This window comes from Dromiciops gliroides, chromosome 2 (assembly GCF_019393635.1).
Source record: "Dromiciops gliroides isolate mDroGli1 chromosome 2, mDroGli1.pri, whole genome shotgun sequence".
Classification (NCBI taxonomy): domain Eukaryota; kingdom Metazoa; phylum Chordata; class Mammalia; order Microbiotheria; family Microbiotheriidae; genus Dromiciops; species Dromiciops gliroides.
The window spans coordinates 359,261,009-359,279,241 of NC_057862.1; the positions used below are offsets into that span (position 1 = coordinate 359,261,009).

The 18,233-nt window shown below is 52.4% G+C and overlaps 1 protein-coding gene across 1 annotated transcript; it reads right to left on the minus strand.

Annotated features, from left to right (window-relative positions):
* On the minus strand, nucleotides 1-15,294 carry E2F1 (E2F transcription factor 1). The gene is made up of 7 exons (XM_043980576.1): nucleotides 14,945-15,294; nucleotides 7,959-8,049; nucleotides 6,969-7,188; nucleotides 5,534-5,686; nucleotides 3,673-3,787; nucleotides 2,660-2,888; nucleotides 1-2,311 (listed from the first exon to the last, which is right to left on the minus strand). Exons 1-7 carry the CDS (start codon nucleotides 15,197-15,199, stop codon nucleotides 2,061-2,063), a joined length of 1,314 nt encoding a protein of 437 aa, XP_043836511.1. The 5' UTR covers nucleotides 15,200-15,294; the 3' UTR covers nucleotides 1-2,060.
* Between the last annotated feature and the right edge of the window lie 2,939 nt (nucleotides 15,295-18,233).

Consider the following 18,233-nt stretch of genomic DNA (forward strand, 5'->3'; position numbering starts at 1 on the left):
CCCCTCCCCACCTTGAGAAACAGAGCTTACCCAAAACAGCCCAGACACCATCAAAATTATTTATTGAAACCAAAGCACAATAAGATATTGAGTCTGAAAGGCAAATCTGTGGCCAGGGAGAGGACTGGGTCCTTTGAGCCGCTGGCCCACCCCGCCAAAGACAAAAAGCTGGCACCAAATGTGCTGCCCCTGTCCCCACAGACCCTAAATCTAAGCCTCCTCCAGTTGAATAGGGGAACTGAGAGGACACTGGAATCTGGAGGAGTGGGGAGAGGTAGGAAATCAAGGCTCTGCCCATGAAACTTCCTCCTCTTTTAGATCACCCCTCCATCATCTCCTCTTTCTTGCCCTGCCCAGGAGACCCCCACCAACAGAGAGGCCCTGGCTAAGCCAGACAAGGCCCTTTCCCCTTCCACCATCCAAATAGTCAGGCAGAACCTGAGAAAGGAAGGGAAGGGGAGAGGAATGACCGTGCCCTGAACCCCTGCAGAGGAGTCTGGTTAGGCCTTGGTGACGGGGGCTGCGTCCTCAGAGGCTGGCACACACCAGTCCAGGGCAGAGGCAGCAGAGAACTTGAGGGCAGAGACTATGCCTCTTCCTCTTTTTCCAGCCCCTCCCCCCTCAAAAAAAGCCCATCAGGCTTCAGACCAGAAGCAAAAGTACGGTCCTGAGGCTGCTTTTGGCCTGCGCTACCTTTTCTCTCAACCTCACGTGGTCGGGGTGGGGCAAGGGGGCGAGATCCCTCCATCGAACCCCAGAAGAGTCACTTCTCTGACTCTCCTACGTATAAACACCTGCCTCTTGTACTGTGTCACTGCTTCCTCCACCCCTGCCTCTAATCCTGGTGCCCAAGCTGACTTTCCCATTGTACCTGGGCCCTAATAGCCCAGGCTCCAGCCTCAGAAAGCTGACCCATCTCTTGGTACAACCCATTCCCTCCTTCCTTCTCCTTTCACTGACCTATACTACTTTACCTATAGTCTCTCTTTGCTCCTGGCCTATAACTTTCTCCCTCTTGACATTCCCAATAAATAAATAAAATCAAACCTCAATATGCTTCTACCCAGAGGACCATGGGTAAAGGGACAACCCCTTTGGGACCCACCCTAGCCCCTCTTCCTTGGCCATCTGCCCCAGAAGGCTGAGGAGCTCTTGTCCCTCTGCTTCTTCCTTTGGGCCCAAATGCACACACACGGGCCAGTGGGCCTCTGCCTGCCTTCCCAGAGATGCAAGTTCTCTAGCTCCCATTCCACCTGGGAAGTGGGGGTCGGCCACGGCCAACTTCAATAAATAAATAAGCTTGCACACGCTGCGATTTAGTAAAGCTTTGCAACAAATAACCTTTTAAGACGACAAAAGTGCTCTCTCCATGCAGCCTGGGTCCCCAAAGAGGGGCTGCAGCCTTTCATCCAGCACTGGTTGGCTGGCTGGGTTGGGGGAAGGACTCCTGGGAGGAGGACACTCAAGGCCTCACCCCCTGACCTCAGAGCACAGGCAAGGCTCTGAGAATCGGTCTAGGACTCAGGTCCTAGGAAGGACCGGCAGTGTCCAAGACCTGCAGATAGAGAAGATGAGCAAAAGTGCACTTAACGCTCCCATCACACACAAGCACCCACACCCACTGCTGGCTCCTTCCCAAGAGGGGAGAACTCCTGCTCATGGAGGAAACCAGATGAGGGGGGCGGTGGGAGAGGGGACCAGAGAAAGGGGAAATAAATTAGGTGGCTTTTGTGACAAAATCAGATCACTGGGGTAGACTCCCTGGCAGGGCAGAGATCTCCTCCTGGGAAGTCTTAGAAAGGATGAGGTGGGGGACAGGGAGGGAGATGGACCTGGGGCTGCAACAGCTTTGAGTATCTCCAAGCATGCAGGAAGTGGCCTTAGCAGGCCTAGTTAAGGGATCCCGGCCTGGCTGCCTGCATGCTTCCCTCCACATACAAGGACAGCCACCCAGCAACTAAGCCCCTCCAGGAACCTGACTCTTTCCAGATGTCCCCAGTCATCCTCCCTGCTTCCCTTGACCTGTCCTCGGGGTCTGGGGAGCTTCCTGGTGCTTTGTGTCAGAAATCCAGGGGGGTGAAGTCCCCAAAGTCACAGTCAAAGAGTTCCCTGATGCCCTCCCCTTCCTCCAGGCCAAAGTGATAGTCCTGGCCTTGAGGAGGGGAAAGGCTGATGAATTCATCTGGCAGGAAACTAGAGAAATCCTCCTTCCCCTGCTCCAGGAGGCTGTCCACAGACACTAATGGGGACAGGCGTCCATCTTCTGCCGAGGCTCTGAGGGATGCCGGGCTTGCCCGGGACAGGAGGTGTTCTGGAGACAAAGGAAGCAGGGGCCCTTATTACATGATGTCTGGGGGAAGGCAAGGCTGCCACTTTCCCCACCTCCACCCCAGCCTGACCCAGACAAGTCTGACACATACGGACCACAAAATCTCTGCCCTCCCAAGCCTTACTCAGGCTCCAAGCCCAGCATTCTCCCCACAACAGAGGGGCTAATAGAACAGCCATGGAGGCCTTCGGGCTAGATGGCAGACTGAAACTGCTTCCCCGGCAGAGACGGGACAATGAGGAAACCCACAGAGTAGAGAAGTAGGTTCTATACGCCACTTCCCCAGCACCACCTAAAGGCCCCCTCAACTCAACTCCCTGGCCCACGCACCTTGCTCGCTGGTGAGCAGGGGCAAGCTGCCTTCCTGCGTAGAGGCTGAGAGGGGGCTGGGAGGTGGTGGCGGCGCCTGGGGTGGAGGGGTGGGCTCCAGACTGAGGCCAGTCTCCTCAGGAGTTGCTTTAAAGGGACTCTTCACCGGACTGCACACGTCAGAGCTTTCCTCAGGGCACAGGAACACATCGATGGGACCTCTGCTGCTTTTCAGAGAGATCTGGAATGCCTGGAGGTAGATCAGGAGGTTGTGTCATTAGAGGCCTAGAGAACAGTCTCTTCTACCTGTGTTGGTTCCACAGAGTGGAGGGTAGCAATGAGAAGGAAGAAGCAGAGGGGCCAACCCTGAGAAACACCTTGGCCAAACGGGTATCAGAGACTGCTCTGAGCCCTCTCATATTAGCTTGTGCCCACCTTGAAGCAGAGGTTGCAGTGACTTAGTAAGAAATCCAAGATAGGCTGACCACATCTGGTCTCTGCCTGGTCTTTGGGCCCCCTCTCCTCCCTGGCCAGGGCTAGGAGGTAAGAGTTTAGGGTCTTGAAAGTGGAGATTATCTTTCACAACATGACTAATATGAATGTAGGTTTTACCTGATTGCACATATATAATCAATATCAAATTGTTTACCCTCTTAGGGAGGGGGAAGGAAAGTGAGGAAAGAAGATAATTTGGAACTCAAAATTTTATATAAAAATGAAGGTTTAAAAATTATCTTTACAAGGGGCAGCTAGGTGGTGCAGTGGATAGAGCACGGGCCCTGGAGTCAGGAGTACCTGAGTTCAAATCCGGCCTCAGACACTTAACACTTACTAGCTGTGTGACCCTGGGCAAGTCACTTAACCCCAATTGCCTCACTAAAAAAAAAAAATTTTTTTTTAATTATCTTTACATATAATTGGGAAAAATAAAAGACTATCCACTGGGGAGAAAAAGAGTAGAGATTACCCAGGGGTAGAGTAGGGAGGAGTTCTTGATGAGTCCCATCAGGTTGGGGGTGAAGGGTCAGGGTTACCTCTGCGGGGTCTGTTGCCTGCAGCTGTGTCTCAGGTGGGGCCTTAATCACCATCACCATCTGCTCTGCAGGGTCTGCTATACTTCGTAGGTCTTGGCAGGTCACATAGGCTAAGGTGCACTCGAGGGTCAAGGATCATGACACCATTGTGTCAACCACCTCCCAATGCAATGCAACATAGAAAACTCACTCCCAGGTGACTCTCCCCCCCCTCCCCAGATGGGCAAGCTAGCCTGGGCCCAAGCTTCTGCACCTCCTCAACCAAGCATAAGCCAATGGAGTAGAGATGGCCCTCAATAGAGAGTTGAGAGATGCTCTCCTTTACTCTTGGCTCACTAGCCTTGGAAAAGTCATGGTAACCCTATGAGCTTCTTTCTCCTCTGCAAAATGGGGATCCTAACTCCTGTCCTCCCTGCCTCGCCTGGAGTACTCCAAGACTCCAATAAAATACCAGATGTTTGAGTACTTAATGAGTTGCTTGAGGAAACATACGTAGGAGATCTCATTTTAGGAAAGCACCTGACAAAGTTTTCTCATAAAATTCTTGTGGACAAGATGGAAAGATAAGAGCTAGATGAGAATAGGTAGGTTGGGAACTGGCTGGCCAACCAAACATAAACCAGAGAGAGTGGGGACATGCCCAGGGCCTCTTCTGTTCAACAGTGACGTGGACGATGTACATGTCACGTATCTGAGGATAACACACTTTATGTAAGGAGAGTTAAAAGTCTGAATGACATGAGCATCCAGAAGATCTCTCAACGGGGCACAGAAATGGAATGAAGTGAATAAAATGGAATTAAATAGTAAAGTAATGATTATCGAGTCCTGCACTTGGACGACTAGCCAAGCACGGGATGGGGGAAGCACAGGAAAACATACGTTTGTGGGGGAGGAAGGCTTTGAGGACAAAAAGCACTATGGGGAAGGCCAAACAGAAGGCTTATGGGCATGGTATCCAGAAACGGGGAGGGGGGGTGTGTGTGTGTGTGTGTGTGTGTGTGTGAGAATCCTGCTATTATAGGGGCTTCCTATACTGGGGCTTCCCCCATTAGACCCCAGATAATCATGTTCAGGTCTGGGAACCATATCTAAGAAGAATTTTAACAAGCTAGAGCCCAGCTAGAAGATGGAGACGAGGAGAAAAGAATGGAGGCCAGGCTCTCAGAGGATCAGTTCAAAGAACCAGCGATTATTGAGCCTAAAAGAAATCACACTTGGAGGAAACGGGGTGGGTAGAGGTCATATAATTGTTATTGTTCCGTCGTGCCTGGCTCTTTGTGACCCCTTTTGGGGTTTTCTTGGCAAAGATACTGGATTGGTTCACCAATTTCTTCCCTGACTCATTTTGTAGATGAGGAAATTGAGGAAAACAAGGTTAAGTGACCTGCCCAGGGACATAGGGTGGGTAAGTATCTGAGGATAGATTTGAATGAGTCTTCCACTAGCCACCACACCACCTAGCTGCCCTGGTCATAGAATAACTCCCTTCAAATATCTGAAGGCAGTATCTAGTAGCCAAGACTTCCCAGAAGGCAGAACTATGACTAGTGGCTAGAGATTACCATGAAGATTGGGTTCACTGTCAGGAAGGTCTTTTACATAAGGAGAGCTATCCAGCTATGGAAGGAGCTGTCTCCTGAGTCGCTAAGGTGCTCTTCAATGCTGGGGACAGGGAAGCCGAGTCTAGAGGACTACTTGTCAGGGATACTGCCTATGGGCTTCACATCTCAGGCAGGGGCTGATGTCCATGGAGGTCCCTCCCAGGTCTGCAGTCTTTGATTCCAAGTATGAGGAATCTAAAACCACACCGCCACATCACTGTGACTCCCACAGCCTGCTCACTTCCCCACAAGGATATTGCTGATTGTCAGCGTCTTCAGTGAGCAGTTTGAGCTGAACTGTGCACATCTGGATCAAGTCATCCAGCTGCCTCTCAGCCTCCTGGAGATGATGCAAGTCTTTGGCTAGCATCTGGTGCTTGCTGGTGTTGACCGCTACAGAGTGGTTCCCCCTGGAAGCAGGACGGGGAGAAAAGGCAGATCTGTGAGAGGGGCTTCCCCTTGCTCCCTTCTCTTTACTTTGGTCCTAGGTTTGAAGTGGGAGCGGTGCAAGGGCAGAAGGGAGGACCGTCTTGGGGTTTCTTATGCTCATGGGACTGTCTCAGTTCTCCCAGCACCTCCCAGGGTCCAACAACCAGCTGTCCACCTGTGCCCCCAATGTGGGTTTCTTAAGGTCACTGAGATAAGCAGATGGAGAGGGAGGAGTGGCAGCAAGGCTGGACGTGCCTCAACCACCCTTCCCCCCTCCCCCCACCCCAAATTACAGTCCTTTCTTAGCATCTAGAAGGGAGAGAAAGGTGCCAAGATCCTTCCTTACTTCCCCCAGGTAGCCAGGCCCAGGCGGGGTGTAAGGGCCTGGCCACAACCGCTCCTTCTGCCTGCCAAGGGGACCCTCATCAAGTACCCCAAGACACAAAGCCCCTTTGCTCTGCCATTCTTCTGTCCAGCTAGCTGCCTTACCCTTTCTCTTACATGAAGGGCTGCCCACCTGCCCCCTTCTCTGGCTTCCCCATTGTTCTTATTAGATGCTGTAGCAGGAAACCCTGGTCTGGGCATCTAGTCACTAAACCCTAGTCCGTGTCCTGTCGGGGACTCAGCATGTGACCTGAGGCAAGACCCTTTCCCTTTCTAGACTTGTTTCCTATCCATAAAATGATGGAGTTAAGACTTTGATCTCTAAGGTCCCTTCGCACTTTGAATTTGTCCCGCCCCCCCCCCAACTATATCCCCACAGCCAACAGCCCTCTCTTCCAGTGTTGTCTTACTTACCATCACCATAATGAGAGCTAACATTTATACTGCACTTCCTATGTGTCAGGCACTGTGCTAAGCACTTGACAAATGTTTCATTTGGTCCTCACAACTCTGAGAGGTAGGTGTCATTGTGATCCCTACTTTACAATCGAGGAAACTAAGTCAAAGTGACTTGCCCTGAGCCAAACAGCTAGTTAATTGTCTGAGGACAGATTTGAACTCAGGTCTTCCTGACTCTAGGTCAGGTGTTCCATCTATGCCAAGGGCATAGCTCCCCAAGCATCCCCGGCTACCTCTCGCCTCAGTCAGGGCAGGAGCTAGAAACTATACCAGGAAAAGCAGCCCTAGGTCTTCCTACCCCCTATCCTTCTCAAATCAATTTGTGTTTGGTTCGTGGTCTGGGCAAAGCAGCGGGGCTCAGACAAAGCTGTGCTGGCGGTGGAGGGAAGGCAGGAGACCAGCTGCGACCTTGGTACCTACAGCCACTGGATGTGGTTCTTGGACTTCTTGGTGATGAGCTGGATGCCTTCCAGCACATTGGTGATGTCATAGATGCGACGTTTCTGCACCTTCAGTACCTCAGCTGCCCAGTTCAGGTCCACTACGCCATCTGTAGACTGGTTCAGCAACTCCAGGAAGCGTTTGGTGGTCAGGTTCAGTGAGGTCTCATAGCGAGACTTCTCCCCTGGGGACTTCACACCTGTTGGCAGTGAGTGAGGACACAGGCTCAGTGCCCATTCTCCCAGGATGCCCCACCCTCGGGTAACAGCAGGTATGATCTCCTGGGTCTGCAGACTGGAAAGCTGCCAAGACCAGGCTCCCAAAGGCAGGAAAGGACTCTGTCCCACATCAAGGGCTCATTCACATTCTCTTTCTCTGTTCACAGATGCCATAGGGCGTAGCCCAGGCAGGAAAGCCCCCTGTGTTGACACACCCTAACCCAGCTCCGCCACCAACCACAGAACTTCCTCCCTGGGCTGGGCAACCCAGCCCAGCCCAGCCCAGCCCAGCCCAGCCCAGCCCATTCCCCCAACAAGGCCCTGTCTGCCTTCCCTAGGGCCCAGATCCTTAGGCCAGGAAACTGGTGCCAGCCTCCCTTAACTGCCCCTTGCTCGGGCCTCTGCCTGGCTCTCCTGATCCAATGCCCAGTCTACATAAGGGTGAGGGGGTGGGAGAAAAAGAGCCAAGTTTTCAAGACTCTCGCCCTCTGTCTAGCTTTGGCTCCTCGGAGTCTTAGAGTCCACGAGGGAAGGGAAATCAGAGCTTAGGAGAGAGGCCCTGGTACTAAGGGATTCTTTCCACCCCAAACAGCACCCATTCATGGGGAAGTGAGAGAAGAAACAGGAGGCCCTGTTTGGCTGGAATTCAGTATGGGGACACTGGCTTCCCAGTGTCCTGAGCAGCCTAACTAGGGGGCCAGAAAGGGGGGAGCTGAGCCGGAGAGTCTGCTTGGGTAAGGAAGGCTCATACCTTTGCCAGGGGGTCTGGGCCTGGCCCGGGCTGGCTGGCTGCCTTCAGCTATGTACTGATGGTCTGTTTCCAAGTCCAGTTTCCTTTTCACCTGCAGCACAGGGGAGAGGAAAAGAGAGGCCTCATGAGGGACCCAGAGAGGCCCAGGAAAGGGGGCTAGAAACCTGTTCTGTCTTAAGGGCTGGTGATGAGACACCCCCATCCTTAGAAACAAGTCAGTTTCCCCCGGTTGACATTGGGACTAAAAAAGCCAGCCCATCTCTCCTTTAATGGATAATCAATGAAGGATTCTCCCCCTGCTCCCAGAGGAGTTCTCAAGGATCTAGGCGATGTATTAGAGTCCAGGACACATCCCAAGAACAAAGTGGACCAGGACTGGGCAGAACAGCAGGACCCCAATCTATCTCAGGCCCAGTCAAACCAGCCTGGGGTAACCAGGAATCCCTGGAAAAGAGGGAGGGACACAAGATGCAGCCTGAGCCCCATCTCCACTTTCTTCACCTGCCCAACTCCCCAGCCCCCAGATATGAAGATGGTTCTGGGACACAAGGTAGAGAGGGGGCTAGGGAATGACCATGGAGAGCTACCAATCAACATGTGTTTAGTAAGTGGCACAGCTGGGGGAAAGGGAGGAAAAACAGAAACAGTCTGCTCTCAAGAAGCTCACATTCTATGGGGAAAGATGTCTTAGCCATAGAAAGAATGGGAGATGGGACACAGGGATGTAGGGGTCCCTTGAAGGGGGAGAAGCTGCCAGGAAGGTTTTGGAGGCCTGTATTCCAAAAAAAAAAAAGGTTTTTATTTGCAAGGAGGACGACAGTCCTGAGGGAAGGGCTTTTTGACCTTAGGTAAGTCACTTGCCTTTTCTGGGCCTGTTTTCTCATCTGTAAAATGAAGGCCCTTCAAGCTCTGAGAGTCTATGAATCTTGGCAATGTGGTACAACAGAATCAAAGGTCCTGAGTTCAAACCCCAGCTCTGTTCTTTACTATGTGACCATGGGTAAGTCACTTTGTTCCTCTCTCATCTTTAATTTTACTAATCTGTAGGACATCCTGCCCTAAATCTGATTTCATTAGGGAGTTCTAGCCAACAAGGTTGGGACCAGCGTTCCCTGACTCTGGGCACCCGTGGAGACTGAGTTCCCACTTTGGCACTTGCTCAGACAATGAAAGACATTTCCTCTGGACGTTTCTCCTGCTCTACAAAAGCCGTGACAGGAGGGGACCTTGAAGGAATTCTAGGATCATATCTTCAGAGCTAGAAGGGACCTTAGAGGTCAATCAGTCTTCCTCCCTCATTTCATAGGGGAGGCGGAAGATAAGTGGCACAGTGGATAGCCTGTTAAATTTGGGAGTCAGATATGAGTTCAAATCCTGCCTCAGACACTTCCTACCTGGGCATGCCACTTTACCCCTCTTGGCCTCAGTTTCCTGATCTATAAAATGGAGGTGATGTTGTCACAGGGATGTTGTCAGGATAAAATGAGAAAACATGTATAGCGCTTTGTAAACCTTAAAATGCTCTATAAACACTCTATTAATATTACTATTATTACTACTACTACAGATCCACAGGTCAAGTGACTTTCCCAGGGTCACACAGAACACCTCTCTTGTTTACTGAATGCTCACTCTGCTTGAGAAGCAGATATCTCTCTTTCTCAGGGAGGTTTTCGTGACTCCCCCGAGCTTCACAGCCCCCTCCTCCTTCAAGCTCCTGAAGTCCTCACATGTCTGAGTATTTCGTTCCACACAGCTCGGTCTTTCTCTCTCTCTCTCTTTTTTTTGCAGGGCAATGAGGGTTAAGTGACTTGCCCAGGGTCACACAGCTAGTTAAGTGCCAAGTATCTGAGGCTGGATTTGAACTCAGGTCCTCCTGAATCCAAGGCCAGGGCTTTATCCACTGCGCCACCTAGCTGCCCTGGTCTTACTCTTATTGTTCTAGCACAGGGCAGGGGATAGCCTAGATTCACAGATCTAGATGGAAAGGGACCTTAGAGGTCACTTAACCCAACCCTCTTGTTTCATTTGACAAATGAGAAAACTATGGCACAGAAAGCTGAATTGGCCAATTCAAACCCAGGACCTCTGACCCCAGAGTCAGTTTTCTTTTTTATTACTATACCAAGATGGAGAGTCAGATCGGGGTTCTAGTCATACCTCTGCTACTAATTCACAGTCACATAAACTCTTAGCTTCAGTTTCCTCTTCTGTAAAAGAGATAAGAAGGGGGGGGCAGCTAGGTGGCGCAGTGGATAGAGCACCAGCCCTGGAGTCAGGAGGACCTGAGTTCAATTCCAGCCTCAGACACTTAACACTTACTAGCTGTGTGACCCTGGGCAAATCACTTAAGCCCAATTGCCTCACTAAAAAAAACAAACAAACAAACAAAAAAAAGAGATAAGAATCCTTACCCTGTCTCCCCCAAAAGGGTGCTTCAAGGCTCACCTAATATAACAAAAGCCTCAAGTGACAGGCATTGGATGGGAAGTAAGAAGCCTAGGATATGCAACTCGGGAGCATGTTCTCAGAAGGCTAAAGGATCATTTTAGTGACTGAGGCTCCTAGAAGGAGAAGCAAGAAGCCCCATTAAATGGCAGTGATGGCCATTGATGCCTGAAGTATTAATTAATTAAAGCAATTAATGCCATTAAAAGCCAGATGACCTCCTATAGTAGAAACACTCGAGAGAGCCCTTAGAAAGCCTGGCAGGCCAAGTGCCTCCCTCCTCAGAGCCAAGACAAGGAGGGACACCGCACTAAGAACTGAGCTACCCCGACTTCGCAGGGCATTCTGTATTGGGTGTTATAGCTACTCCCAGGCCCAAGGCCTGGCTTGGATAGGCCCAAGTGGGGATCTGCCTTGGAGCATGGGACCCTGCCCTGAGCCACACTGTCTTTATCTGTGAAATGGGAATATTCCTAAGGCCCAAGCCACCCCTACCTCAAAGGGCATTAAGATGGCAGAACTAGGAATGGCGGCAGACAAGCAGATTTCAGCTCAATATTAGAAAGAAATTCCTTAAAAAATCGTAAGTCCTACATCGGAACAGTCTGTCCCCATTCCAAGCCTTATTACCTCATGCCTCCTAACTGGTTTTCTCCTCTCCAACCCTGTCTACAGAGACTTGCTTCTGGTCATGTCACTCACACCTCTCCTCATAAATCTTCATGGTCTTCCCAGTCCCTCCTTGAGAACAGTCCAAACTTCTTAGAGCAACATTAGAAGGCTGCCTATTGGGGCAGCTAGGTGGCACAGTGGATAAAGCACCGGCCCTGGATTCAGGAGGACCTGAGTTCAAATCCGGCCTCAGACATTTGACACTTACTAGCTGTGTGACCCTGGGGAAGTCACTTAACCCCCATTGCCCCACAAAACAAAACAAAAACAAAAACAAAAACAAAAAAAAGAAGGCTGCCTATTCTAGCTCTAAACTGAGTGTCCAGCCTTAGCTCCCCACATTCCCCTCCACACTCTTCAATCCAACCAGACAGGATGACTTATGGCCCAAGTTTCTTCTCTTGGGCTCTTTTTTGTCACCATATCTTGCTATGTCACCCCTGGAAGTCCTTCTGTTCTCCCTCCCACTTTGCTTGTCAACCTCCTTTCCAGAACCACCCCCAAGGACCCCCAGCCCTCAAGGCTCTCTCTGCTTCTGGCACTCAAAGTCTAGGTCCTTTTTAGGCCTAGATAGACAAGCCAGACCAACCCCCGAGAGACGCCAGTAGTAGTCATGATGATCACTCACATCTATATGGTACTTTTAGATTTATTAATCACTTTACTTACATTATTTCATTCTGGACATGGAATCAAGAAGACTTGAATTGGAATCCTGTCTCTGACACTTACTAGCTCTGTACCCAAAGAGCAACTCATCTTTCTTAGCCTCAGTTCCCTCATCTGTAAAATGGGGGCAATATTGAAATGATAAATGTTATCTTCGCAAAAGAGATAGAATTTTTATTGTTAAATGATGGTTGATGATGATGATTATGACACTAAATCATAAGACCAAACAAACAAGGAAAGAGGGTGGTGGGATTCTGTGGTCTGCAATGGCAGGAGAGGGCCAGGCATCATGGAGGGTGTGGAAGAGAGCTATGACCAAGGAGCCAATGCCTGCACATGCTCCCAGGGCTGACATTCCCCTCCCACAGACACAGAACAGGTTTTCCCTCCACGCTGCAGTGATGGGAGGAGGCAGGGTAGGGCAGGGCATGAGAGAATCTGTACAGCTACACCAGGATGGCACCGATTCACCCGCCAACCTGGGATCCAAAATAAAATACTATTAAGCATGGGTGGTGGGCCTGTCCCCCTGAACACCCATAATCTTCTGTTTCAGCCTCCCCCCATCCCAGCAGCTACTTCTCTCTATGCGTTGTCCCCCACACTCCACCCCTCCCCCTCCACACCAAGGCAACCTAGTAGGCTCTTTAGCCTCTGGGCTCTAAGGCTCCCGAGGCTGGGTACCTAGAAAATGGCACAGGGCAATTTAGCTATGGCAGAATTCATCACTAAGGCCCTAAAAGCAGCAAGAGCAGAGGAAAAGGGGAGGGCAAGAAGGCATCAACACTGAGCTCCAACTACTAGGGCTATTCCACTCTCTTTCCCCCAGCCCCCTTTACCATCCTAGCCTCAGTCTTAGTCTGGAGGCAGGGAGATGGCCTCAAACAATTGAGGCAGCTCCCCACACAAAGGCTAAGCACTGCCACCATGCAGCTGTAAACACTGGGAGGCCTACCTTCTCCCCACTCTCCCTGTACTAGGGCCCCCCAGTCAGAGGGGAGGAAGAAAAGGAGTACAGTCAGAGTACATATAGAGAGAAGGCAGGAGGCCCCTGTTTGACAGGTAAGGAACTGGGGTTCATACAGAGGAAGTGGCTCGAAGGATGTCACCTAGACAAGCAGAAGAAGTAGATTAGAACCCAGTTCCTAACCACATATCTAGGACTCTCTCCTCTATTCTCTGATGCCTCTCTGCCACTCCCCACCACTGTCTGTTCCGTGGGAATGCACGTCACCACCACCACCCCACCTTTCCCAGTTCCCAGGCAGGAGAAGCTATGAAACCTATAGGGCAGGGACTCAGCTGGGCCCAAGTTGGGTCAGCAGTTCATTTGTGGGATCTCCTTTCCCTGACCTACCCAGAAGATCACCCTTAGCAGGGCACCTTATCACAGCCCACAGTGCGGGTCTGCCAGCTTATTTCAAGACCTTCCATGACCTCTACCCAAACAACCAACCACTGCAGCTTCCTCCCCTATCAACCCCCCCCAACACACACACACCAGCCAATCTGAATCACTGGCCACATGCTGAGGAAGGGGCTAGATTTCAGGAAGTTTCCTCAACAGGACTGGTGCACCTGCTATAATTCCCTTTTCTCAATACTCCCCAGGGCCAAGACTTTAATATTTCAGACAGATTCTGTTTGGGGTTCTCCTTCTTCCTGACTACACAATTCAGTAGCCTCATCAATACCCCAGATGTCCTTGGGGAAGCCCCTTGGAAAGGCCCTGGGGCTCTGACTTGACCACAAAATATGTCCTGGAATCTAGGCCAAACCCAGTCTATACAGTCCAATGTCTCAGGTACTGAGGCCACCCCCTCCTAACCCCCCTTTTCCCACAGCAGTCCTTGTTTAGGCAAGACCAGGGGTCCCAGTGCTGTTAGGCCCAGGTACTAAGACCAAACCTTAGCACAGGATCCAGAGCTTTCTTTGGTCTCAACCCAAGGGAAACCAACCAGGTTCTACAGGTTCTGAGAGAAAAGGGGGGAGGGGGGTGGAAGGGGGAGGGACAGCCAAGGTGCAGAGGGAGATGGAATATTTGCTATAAGCAGCTCAACTGCTCCCTCCTGCCTCATTCAGCCCTTCCCCCAGCCCCCCAGTCACCATACCACAGAGGCCAAGGACCAGCTCAGTCACCCGTTCCCTTCCCCTCCCCCAGGGGGCCTAGGGGAGCCGAACAAGTTCACTGAGCATTTAGACACTATGGTAACAAGCCCCTTGAAAATATGAAGGCAGGTGGAGAGGGCCAACAGATGGAGGGGGCGGTGGGAGGGAGGAGATCAGCTGCCACTCTAGGCTGTACCCTCATTCCCTGATGGGGGAGAGGCAGAACCCATTCCCGCCTTGCAGAGGCCTCACACAAACAGCCCACTTCAATTCTGGCCCATTTCTGGGGCAATGGGAGCAGCAGGGAAAGGTATGGTTGCCTTTCAAGTACCCAGAAGCACCCAGCAGACTACAGGGGCGCTAAGTGGCCTGCTACAAGCATGGGACCCCACAGCATCCTTTCTCCTCCTACACACACACACACACACACACACACACACACACACACACACACACGCCCTTGCTGCGATCCTGACCTACAGCGTGCATCCACTGCTGGTGACACAAACCCACCACCTCCTTTTACTGCCACCAGTGATGTGGTTAACAAAACAGGACTTTGAACAGACTTAAACAGCGACACCCAGGGTCCAACCTTAATCTCAGCTCTACCCCAGGCCAGCCGGGGCCAGGTCTCTCCACTGAGCAGGGGAAGCTGGGAGTGCCCAAAGAAGGCCAGAGCTCACCGTCTGGTGGGAGTAGAAAGGCTATTCGGCCAACTCCCACCGCCGCCCCCCTCCCCTCCAGACTCGGCCCCGAAGCTCCAGGCCCCGGCCTCTGAGAGGGCAAAGGTACAGCGAGTCCCCGGCGCCGTGCGGCTGCCGCTGCTCAGCTCCACCCCGGAGGCAGGCGCACTGCAAGGGGGCTCCCTCTGGCGCAAACCCATCCATCTGGTGCAGCAGATTAGACCCCCCCCCTTCCCCTCCCCCCGCCCGCAGAGCCGCCCTCCTGGGCGTGGGATCGGCCCTGGAGAGCTGCCCGGAGCCCCTGGCGCTCGGGTCCGACCCTGGAGATGCATGCTCACAGAGATGCCCCGGGCCGAGGCCCGCCCATGGTGCTGGGAGGGCGGGGAGTGGAGTAGTTACCGGAGGCCGGCCCAGGGCAGGCCTGGGTCCGCTGGCTCCCGGCCGGGGCGCCTGGGGCGTTGCGAACAGCAGCAACTCGGCCTCTCGGGGCCCCTCGGCGGTGACGGGGACGGCGGCGGCGCTGAGCGGGCCTTCGTCCTGGGTGGAGATGATGACGATCTGCTGCTCCAGCAGCTGCAGCCCCCCAGCCCCCAGCAGGGCCTCCAGCTCCGCCACGCACGTGCCGCCACCGCCGCCGCTGCCGTCCAGGGCCATGGCGGCTCCGCTGGCTCACTCGCTCCCCCGGGCGCCGGCTCACATCCCAGGGACAGGGACTGGCCGGCGGGGCCGGGAGGGCCGGGGCGGGGCGCGGCCCGAGGCTGGGCGGGCTTCCGCGGTTGCGGCTCTGGGCCCTATCCCCTGCCGGGGGTCTGGGAACTGGAGCCCGCTCCGGATCCCAGATCCATAGTCCCCGGCTCGGCTCGGCGGGGAGAGGGCTCAGGGCCCCGGACCGGGGCCGGGGCGCGAGCTGCGGGAGGCTCCGAGAGGGCCCTGGCCCATGCGCGGTCCTGGACTCCGGGGTTCAGCAGTAGTCTGATCCGCACAGGCGGATGGAGCCGGGGCGGGAGACTGGAGGACAGAGCAGAGGCCGCTACTGGGGCAGGGACTGGGAGCTTGTTTTGGTCTCTCCAGCTGATCCCCGCAAAGTCCCGGACACTTTTACGCGCCAAATCCTTTTTGCCGCGAAAGGAGCACGAGCCGGGTAGCGGCACTCCCATTGGCTGGCAATTCCGAGATTGATACAGAGAAGCGCCGGCGCCGAGCCCTGCCATTGGTTACGGCGAGCCGGCCCCGGCCTGCGTGTCCAAGGGGGGCGGTCAGCACGTCACCCACAACCAATCACCGCCAGGAAAATGCGCAGGCTTTGTCCGGGAGGCGCGCCACTGGGAAGGAGCGGACTCTGAAACTCTGGTCCTGCCCCAATTCTGCCCTGCCCGACCCCGCCCCGCGGGAGCCAGCTGGTGCTGGCACCCTCTCATAAGACCCCCCCCTTAGTCCAGAGATCGCCTACACATCTCCTTTAGTTCCGAGAAGCCTACCTCTGCGACGTACATTTCCTAGATCCCCACCCCGCCACCCCAACCCTTCCCATTTCAATTCCACAAGGGTTACAAAGTGTCTCCTCAGTTGAGCAAGCATTTATTAAGCGCTTCCTGTATGCCAGGCAGGGGCAGCTAGGTGGTGCAATGGTTGGATCGCGGGGCCTTGGAGTCGAGAAGATCAGAGTTGAAATACTACTAAGTAGCTGTGTGACCCTGGCAAGTCACTTAACCCCCTTCTGTTGTTCATTCATTTCAGTAGCGACCACATGGGCTTTTCTCGGCAAATCCTGAAGTGGTTTGCCATGTCCTACTCCGACTCATTTTACAGACGAGGAAATGAGGCAAACAGCTAGTAAGTGTCTGAAGCCGGATTTAAACTGGAAGATGAATCTTCCTGACTTAGGACCGGCACTCCAATGCACCACCCAGCTGCCGCATTTAACCCCATTTGCCTCAGTTCCCCATCTGTAAAAGGGAGACACACTGGAGAAGGAAATGGCAAACTATTGCAGTATCTTTACCAAGAAAACTTGTTCATGGGGGCACAGTAGAGTCACACACAACTAACCAATAGCAAACCGTGCCAGGTACTGGACTAGGGCTGGGAATACAAGGAAAGACAGAAACAGTACCTGCCCTCAATTAATATACATTCTAATGAAGAAGACAACATGCAAAGAACTACAGATACAAGATATATACCCTGCAAACATGGGAAAGGTTCTTGGAGGAAGTGAGAGATAGATAGAAAGACCAAGAAAGAGCCTTGTCTTAAGAAAAGGCCAGGGATGGCAGGAGGCTGAAGGGAAGAGGGAACCTATTCAGGGAGGGGGGGGGGGGGGACAGCCAGGGAAAATACATGGAATGCAGAGATTCATATGAATTCTGTAGAAATATCTCTCCTAGGCCTTTCAGTTCAGAGATACTGACAACTAAACCCAAAGACATCACCACCCTCCCCTGGCTTGTCAGCTAAGAGAGACCCTCCTATTCCCCAAACCTAGGGCCTCAGTCCAGAAACAGCCTCCCCCAAACACCCACAGAACCCTCAGCCCAGGGACATGCCCCCAGAAAAAGCCCAAACTTTAGGATCCAAAGACCACCTCATTCCAGAAAGCGGAATCATGGACCATCCCCAAACCCCCAAACTCCTCCCATGGATCTCTCCAATACAAAACCCTCACGGCCACATAGACACCACTACTACAGAGACCTGTCTCACAGACATTAGGTCCCTTTTAACCAGAGAGACAAATATCCCCCACCCCCACCAAGCACAACCTACCAAGTTGCCCAGACCTGCCCTCTTGGTTGGACAGTTTCCTCTTTTTAGAGGTGAAAGAGAAAGGGAAATAAACATTTATGTAGTGGAGCCTATTACAAGCCAAGCACTTTTACAAATATTATTTCATTTGATCCTCACAACAACCCTGGGAGGGAAGTGCTATTATACCCTCATTTTACATTTGAGGAAACTGAGGCCAACAGAGGTTAAGTGACTTGCCCAGGGTCACATAGCTAATAAATGTGTGAGGTTAGATTTGAACTTAGATCTTTCTGACTCCAGGCCTAGCTCTTTATCCACTTTGCTACCAAATGCCTCTGTCATTTTAGAGGTGACTTAGCAACACCTCTCCAGTTGCGGAACAGGCAATCAAGGGAGTGAAGACAGGTTTCTGAGCCCAGGGAAAAGGAAAAGCCTGAGGGGGATGGGGGTTGTGTCACGCCTAAATTTCGTAATTCACCCAGCATGGAGCTTTGTACACAGTAGATGTTTGTTGAATGAATGAATGAATGAATGAATGAATGAATGAATGAATGAATGAATGAATGAAGAAAGCGCTGGGCCAAGAACAAGGACTGTGTGGATCACTTCAATGAAGAAGCCTCCCCTAAAAATGATCTTTCCAGGAGGGAGGGAGGGAGAGAGGGAGATTAGTAAAGGGTCCCCTCCAGGGTCTCCCCCACAACTCTTCCAGGACTAACCTGGGGATGAGAGTGGTCTGGCCCTTCCAGCCTGGATTCCCCAGGAACCCACTGTTATTCAACCAGAAAATTACATTTCAGAGAGTGAGGTGGGAATCTTATGTAAATGCTTACTGGAAACAAAGAGTTAAAGGAAGTCTTTGCTCGGAGGCAACCTCATTGTCTTGGCGGGCCTTTTAATATTCATTGGAGCTATTCAAAACCTCAGGCCTCTTTCTCCG